General features: G+C 52.4%; 1 protein-coding gene across 3 annotated transcripts in view; it reads left to right on the top strand.

The window, feature by feature from the left end:
* KIF1A (kinesin family member 1A) overlaps positions 1-8241 on the top strand; it is a 162351-nt gene that overhangs the window by 53358 nt on the left and 100752 nt on the right. For all 3 annotated transcript variants that reach the window (XM_029913322.1, XM_029913320.1, XM_029913321.1), the window contains exon 13: positions 1559-1692. In XM_029913322.1, the coding sequence (XP_029769182.1) occupies positions 1559-1692 (134 nt within the window). The remainder of the gene's footprint in view (positions 1-1558; positions 1693-8241) is intronic.

Here is an 8241-nt window from a genome sequence, read left to right on the forward strand (position 1 = left end):
TATCAGCACTCGATGTAAGGAATTCCATTTGATTGGGCACTGGTCATGGGCTCTATTCTCTGATTGGATGATGTAACCTTTATAAAGAGGAGCAGTGGCAGAAAAAATCTTTTGGGGTGTTGCATGTCTCAGAGAGAGTGGAGGGAGCTCTCCACAAAGGCAGAGAACAGGAGAAGTGCAAGATTGGGACATTTTCAGACTTTAAAGGCCTTTTCCCATCCTCTTTTGCACAAGAAAGAGCATTTGGCTCAGATTTAGAAATAGCTGTGATCCTGCCTGGCTGAGGGAGAATGACAGACTTGTGGGCTGTCTAGCAGACTGACATTTCATTTCCTTTTGTCACAATCACACCAAGTGATTGTTGCTTCTTGGCTCCCCCATATCTCCCTGGTGATGGCTCTCCCCATGTCAGCAGCTCTTTGGTTCCCCGCTAACACTGTGCCATTGTGGCCGGTGCTATGTGTAGTGATTCCATAGGGAAGTTGTCCTGAGATACTGTCACCCCACCACTATTCAGCCTCAGTCTCTGGCTGCACAGCAGGCACCTTACTCCATGTTCTGGGGCTGGATCACATGCAGCAGGTCCCCAGGCAAAGGCAACTTTCCGTTACTCCTACTTCTCCAGCCCCTCACTGAGTGGTGATCACTCCATTTGGTTGGCTTTGTCACTCCCTTAGACTCTCCCTGCTGCCTCCCAACAGCCTCCTGCTCAAAGACACAAACCTGTTAGACATGGGGCAGCTGCGCGAGCTCCCCCAGTGTGAATCATCTCATGCTTTCCTGGATTCCCATATTCAGACTAATGCTCAAGGGAACAAAACACCAGTCACTTAAATATTCTTGGGGAAATGAACACAAACCAGCCCAGCCAAGGGAAGATCGAGTCATGGGTCAGGTTTTGAGGAGAGCCACCATTGTTGTGATAATATCTTTGGATTGTGGTAGCTCCTAGGAGCCTCAGTCATGGCCCAGGATCCTGTGATGTTAAGCATTGTACAGATCCAGCAGTTCCCATTGTGACACTCATGGCCAGATTTTCACAAGAGAGCAGCACCCAGTGCCCTAGGCTCTTCTGAACATCAGGCCATATTGGGGCCAAAACTGCAACTGGGGTCTTCTGCCCATTTAGCCATTAACCAACCCGGTCATGAGTAAGCTTTCCTGCCCTCTGCCTGGCTCTCTGCCTGACAAGCCAGGGGACATAATGGGGGCGGGGGTGCACAAAGAACCATGTAGCAACACTTAGCGTGGCTGTTCTGGATGTGGTGTGAATGCTCCTTCTGGCGGAGAGATGGTGTGAGTGCCTCTAGCCCTGTCACTGGCACATGATGCTGTTTGTATTTCTGTGTTTTAATTTCTAGCTTTCTGCTCACCGCATCATGTCACTTTTTCCCAACTGCCTTTCTTTTCTCTATCTTCCTTTTCCTTCTTCCTGTCCACGTGTCCATCCCTCCCTCTTTCCCCCTTCCCTGCCCCATAGACATGACCGACTTTGAGAACAATAATGGTAACCGTAGCCTGGCAGAACTGAGTCAACGCCCTGACAATCTCTCCACAGTGACCAATGCCTTAGTGGGGATGAGCCCGTCCTCCTCGCTGTCAGCCTTGTCCAGCCGAGCTGCCTCTGTCTCCAGCCTCCATGAACGGATCATGTTTGCTCCAGGCAGTGAAGAGGCCATTGAGAGGCTGAAGGTAAGAGCCTGAGGATGCTGACATCATGCTGTATTGAGATTAGGGGAAGATGAAACACACTGGATCTGGCAACAGATCCATTTTATATCCCCCATGGTGGCATTTGAACCTGCGGATAGCGACTGTAACAGCCCAGGCTCTGCTATTATAATTTGTGCACCTCCTAGATTATCTCCTGCAGCCTCCTGCTTCTTACGAAGTAATGAAATCAAATGAGGACAGCAGGTACTTTATTGACAGGGACACTTTGTGGAGTCCAGGCCCCCAAGATGACCTTCTGGAGATTTCCCCACAGGTTTAAAAAGCCTCCAGAAGCTCAGTTCTTCTTTGAGTGCTTGCACATGCCATTCCGAGTTAGGTGTGTGCGCACACTGAGCATCACTGTTGGAATTTTTTCCCCAGTGGTATCTGTTGGGCTGGCTCTGGTGCCCCATGGTGCTGCGCGCTCATAGTGCCAGTATAAGGGGCCGTGCTGAGCCCGCGTCCCTGAGTTCCTTCTTACTGCCCGTGACTGCTGTTGGAGCTCTCCTCTTTGTCTTGGCAAAGTTTTTCATAGTGTTTTTTTGCTTAGTTTTTATTGTAAATAGTTGTTAGTTAAGTAGTTCAAGTAGTTTTAGTAAGTTTAGCATAGGAATTAGGACACCTGTCCTTGTCTGGAGAGGTGTTCCTCCTTCTGGGTGCTGGGGCATGCCTTAGTCTCCAGGGTTTAAGCCTGGCCCCACCTGTGGGAAGCCTGTGCCCAACAGCAATCCTTTCTTGAGCTGTCTCAAGTGTTTGGGATTGTGAGAAGGATACAAAAAAGATCACTGCCAGATTTGTCATGAGTTTAAGCCCACACACTCAAAAAGTCTGGGCAGCGAGACTGAAAGTCCTCCTGATGGAGGCAGTATTGAGACCCGCCTCGGAGCTGGCACTTGACTCAGCACTGAGCACATCAACTTCGGAGCGCAGTGCACCTCCCACTGCTAGGAGCTCGCAGCATTCCTCCTCATCACCAGTGCCCAAGAAGAAGCATTGCGGGCACGGTGAGAAGAGCTGTTCTTCCGCACCAAAGGGAGACAGAAGGGCAGACAAGTCAAGATCTGCGGACAGGGATAGGGCAAGACCTGCACCACACCACTTCCCCTTTCTGGCACTGCAGCAGCTGCTGACACTGTCACCTGCGCCAGCACCACAAACCCCGTGAAGGGAGGTGCAACCCCCTTCCTGCCGGCATACAGATTAGGAGGCTTACGCAATGGCTAGTGACTTGCTAACGCTGCCGGTACCGGGTTCACCGGGGGCACAAGAAGCGGCATCGCAGGCACCGCTTGCCAGCTCTAAAGCATCGACCAGCTTCAGGTTAGTACCGCGGCCGCTTAGTAGGGGAAAGCCTCCCCTAATCACCTCTCCCGAGGTATCGCCACGGCCTTGTTTCCCAGCTCCGGGAGGATTGGCACCGCCTTGGTCCCCATGCTCCTCCTCCTCCTCTTCCCCTTCGGAATCAGACTCTGGTTCCGGCTCCTCACCTCGCTGCCACGTCCGAGGCCACACCCATCGGCATTGTCGGGAGCTCTGGGAGCCATGATGCCCTGGAACACTTGGCCCATGGGGTCCAGCACTGGTACAGTGGCCTTTTTGGAACCCGTGGGGATTTTCCCTGGATCAAGGCACTAGTTGTAGACACTCCTACTCAGTATACTCTGAGAGTAGGATGCCAGTGGTACCACACCGGCACCTATCACTGGTATCAGTAGTGGGACTGGCCTGAACGCTGCACTTGGCACCAAATCTGGAGCACATCCCAGTACCAAAGCCAGTACCAAGGCTGGTATTGACAGCGCGATCAGGCTTCCCAAGGGGAGAATATAATGGAGGCTATGGCAGTGCATGCCTCCTCTTTGTCTTCACCTGATGATAAACTAATGGTGAAGGGGACATCCCTGCTTCGGGATAATCTGAGGACCCCCAGGATTTATTAATCGGGTGGCGTCCAATCTGGGCCTGCAGGCAGAAGTTGTCAGGGAGCCTTCTGACAGCTTCTTGGACAATTTATCAGCAGCGATTTGTGCAATGGTTGCTCTCCTCCTACATGAGGCCATTATGGGACCTATTAAGACTCTCTGGCAGAATCCAACCTCCTTCCCTCCTACTGCCAAGAGAATGGAGTGGAAGTACTTTGTGCTAGCCAAGGGTTGTGAGTTTTTATTTTCTCACCCCCCACCCCTGGATCACTCGTTGTGGCGACTGCCAACAAGAGGGACTGTCAGGTCCAGCCAGGGTCTGCACTGAAGATGAAGGAACCCCTGAAGCTCAACCTACTAGGCAGGAAAGCCAACTCCACCAGGGGGGCTTCAACTTCGCATAGCAAACCAGAAGGCACTGCTGGGCCACTATGACTTTAACATGTGGGAAGCAATGAACAAGTTCAAAAACAGACTTCTCCATGACAGCCAGCAGGAGTTCTCCACCCTTGTGGAGGAGGGCAAGATGGGGTCCTCTCTGCAGGCAGCCCTGGATGCCACGGACTCTGTGGCTACATCTATGGCCACGGCAGTTACCATGCACAGGAGCTCATGGTTACAGGAGTCATGGTGCCCGCAGGAAGTACAGCAGACCTTGCAAGACCTGCCTTTTGCGGGGCCTTTGCTCTTTTCAGAGCAAACGGATGCCAGACTGCATAGCCTAAAAGATTGTAGGGCGACTCTGAAGTCCCTGGGCCTGCATTCTCCAGCACAACCCAGGAGACCGTATAGGCTGCAGCATTATGGGCATTTCTATGCCCAGCTAGCCAGGCATGATCAGCGGAGAAAGAGGAATAAGGGGTTTGGTCGCAGGCCACCTCCGCCATCTTCTTCCTTCAAAGGACCCTCTCAGTCAGCCCCATGTCACGTGGGATTCTCAAAACACTCGTTTTGATTAATTGATCGAGGACGGCCTACCAATTCCTACTCGGGATCCAGTCACCCGTATCTTTTTTGACTGCCTTTCCCATTTTCTGAGGGCCTGGGAGTGGTTCACTTCCAACTGCTGGGTTTTGAGCACAATAGAATTTTCTTAGAACTTTCACTTTATTTCTACCCCACCGTCCCACCCACCTTCCCCGTTCCCTTCAGGGACCCTTCTCATGAGGTTCTGCTAGAGCAGGAGGTGCAGTCTCTCCTTTGGATAGGAGCTGTAGGGGTGGTTCCACTGCCGTTAAGGGGGAAAGGATTCAATTCCTGGTATTTTATGGTACCCAAGGCCAAGGGAGGACTCAGACCCATTGTAGACCTGTGTCAACTCAACCACTATCTCAGGAAGCTGAAGTTCCACATGGTCTCCTTGGCATCCATCATTCTGTCACTGGAACCAGGGGATTGGTATGCCACCCTCAATTTAAAAAAACTCCTACTTCCACATCTCGATTTTCCATGGCCACAGAAGATTTCTGAGGTTTGTGGTGAACCAGGATCATTATCAATTCATGGCCTTGCCTTTTGGTCTCTAGGCCACCCCATGAGTCTTCACCAAGTGCATGGAAGTCGTGACAGTGTTTCTGAGGAAAAGAGGTGTTCATGTGTTCCCATTTATTGATGATTGGCTCATCAAGGACTGGTCTCGAGCACAAATGGAGTCTGACATCAACCTAATATGGTTGATCTGCCAAGTGTTGGGTCATCTCATTAACGTGCAGAAGTCAACCCCGACACCTATCCAGAGAATAGAATTCATCGGGGCGGTGCTCAACTCCCTGCTGGCAAGAGCCCTCCTCCTGGAGGAACGTTTTCGGGCAATCTCAATGCTAATTCATTCCCTGCAATCACAACTGATCACAACTATCCGACTTTGCTTGAGCCTCCTCAGACACTTTGTGCACTTATGTAGCGTGATACATGAGGCGGAGACTCAGACCTCTCCAAGCCTGGCTGGCCACGGTGTACTGCCCTCCCAGGCACCACTTGGACATGGCAATCACAGTGCCACCCCCCATCCTCCACTCCTTGACATGGTGGTTGGATCACCGGACGGTCTGCAAAGGGATTCCCTTCACAAGACCCCAGCCATCTTTTCATCTGCTTTCCGATGCCTCAGCTCTGGGCTGGGGAGCCCACCTGGGACACCTCAGGACTCAAGGTCTGTGATCCAGGGAGGAACTTTCTCTCCATATCAGCATCAAGTTGCTCAGGGCAGTCTGGCTTGCTTGCCAAGTGTTCTTGCCCCACATTATGACCTTGACAGCATCAGTTCTCATGGACAATACGTCAGCCATGTATTACATCAACAAGCACGGCGGGGCTCGTTCTTCTTCCCATGTCAAGAGGCAGCTGATCTATGTGAATTTTGTATCGCCCACACCATCGAGCTCGAAGTTTTGTATCTGCCAGGGGTTCAAAACCATATCGTGGATCACCTCAGCAAGTCCTCCACTCACCATGAGTGGTCACTGTGCCCAGATGTCACAATGGATATCTTCCGCAAATGGGGGTTTCCCCACATAGATCTATTTCCCCCCCACATAGACCTATTTGCCACCCGCATGAACAGGAAGTGCCAGCAGTTCTGCTCCCTGAGAGGTCACAGTCCTGGGTCAATCACAGATGCCTTTCTGCTGCCATAGTTGTCTCATCTGCTCTACGCTTTTCCACCCATCTCGCTGATCCACAGGGTTCTGACAAAGATCAAGCAGGACCAAGCTCGAGTCATACTGATAACTCCAGCGTGGCTGTAGCGGGGTGGTTAACCTGCTCCTGCCCTGAAGGGCTTAAAACAGCCCCGGGAGAGGGCTGTGGCAGGGAAAAAGCTGGGCTGATTGGGAAAGCAGCCACAGCTGTAGCCAGTGCAATCAGGGCCCAGCTGGCCCTTATAAGAGAGCGGTGGGCCAGAAGGACAAAGGAGATACTCTCTCTCTGGCTCTAGAGAGAGAAGGACCTGGCTGCCTGGGAAGCTGAGGAGGATACCTAGGGTGGAGCAGTGCTGGGGAAGGGCAGAGGGAGCTGGGGAGCTCCAGCCTAGCAAAGCCCCAGGCTGCATGCTGAGTTAAGGGCCCACGAAAGGGTACTAGGGCTGCAGAGGGGCAGCCCAGATATAGGCAGAGGCAGCTGGTCCGACCCCATTGCCGATGATGAGTGGTTTACAGACTGCAGTCTGCCCCAGTGAGCAGGGGCTAGATGATGACTGGCAGTAGCCACTGAGGCAAGGTGGGGATAGAGGGTTGGGGTTTCCCCTGGGTGGGGAGACCCAGCTTGTGGGTTACTGCGGGGGCAGAACCCTGACATATTAGGGCACCGGGGTCCAAGAGGGAGACGGGGGCCAGTGGCAGGTGAGACACCGGCCCGCAGAGGGCGCTCCGGGCTGGAAAGAGCTAATTCCATGGACGACCAGCAGGAAGCGCCATGCCGGTGAGTCGTCACCCTGCCACAGTGGCCCAGACACCACTGTTACACCATGCTTCTCCATCTTTCCTGGGAGACTCTGATCGAGCTTCCGCTTCATCCGGATTTAATCTCGCAAGACCATGGACATTTGCTTCACCCGACACTCAGCTCTTTGCACCTGAGGACTTGGAATCTTCATGGCTAAATCCTGATGAACAGGCTTGTTCGGAGCAGGTCCGTAAAGTTCTCCTGGGCAGTAGGAAGCCATCCACAAGGGCAATGTACTGGTTGAAGTGGAAGTGTTTCTCCCTCTGATCTTCTGAATGGGGAGTCCCGCCAATGCAATCTATGTTGCAACTCATCCTGGACTACCTTCTCTCCCTGAAAGAGCAGGGCTTGGCCCTCTCCTTGATTAAGGTCCACCTGGCGGCCATCTTAGCATTCCACTCAAAGGTCGACAACAAGCCGGTCTTCTCCTATGAGGAGATGATCTGTTTCCTCAGAGGTCTAGAGAGGGTATTCCCACAGATGAGGAAGCTAATCTTGCCATGGGATTTAAACCTGGTTCTGTCCAGTTTGACAGGGCCACCCTTTGAGCCACTAGCGACATACTTGCTGTTTCACCTGTCATGGAAGGTAGCCTTTCTAGTGGCAATTATTTCGGCCAGGAGGGTATCAGAGATCCGAGCCCTCACGGCGGAGCCCCCATGCAAAACCGTTCCATAGGTCACCGCAGCTCTTCATAGCGATAGCTGAAAGAATGAAGGGGCTCCCCATCCCCACCCAAAGGATTTCATCTTGGATTACATCATGTATCCGAACTTGTTATGATCTCGCAGGCATTCCTTCTCCGCCAAATCTCACTGCTCACTCCAGGAGGGTCCAGGCCTTTTCCGCGGCCTTTCTAGTGCAGGTTCCCATCCAGGATATCTGTAAGGCAGCAACCTGGTCTTCAGTGCCCAGGTTCTCGTCGCACTACGCCCTCACCCAGCAGGCCAGAGACGATGCACACTTTGGCCGAGCGGTGTTGCAGTCCTTGAACTCCGAGTCCACCTCCGATGCAACTGCTTGTGAGTCACTTAACTTGGAATGGACATGTGCAAGCAAAGCCAATCAACAATTAAGAGACTGTCTAGGAAGGAGTACGGCAGAAAGGAATCTAGGGATTATAGTGGACCACAAGCTAAATATGAGTCAACAGTGTGATGCTGTT

This window comes from Terrapene carolina, unplaced genomic scaffold, assembly GCF_002925995.2.
Source record: "Terrapene carolina triunguis isolate 2854851 unplaced genomic scaffold, T_m_triunguis-2.0 Scaffold583, whole genome shotgun sequence".
In the NCBI taxonomy this organism is placed as follows: Eukaryota; Metazoa; Chordata; order Testudines; family Emydidae; genus Terrapene; species Terrapene triunguis.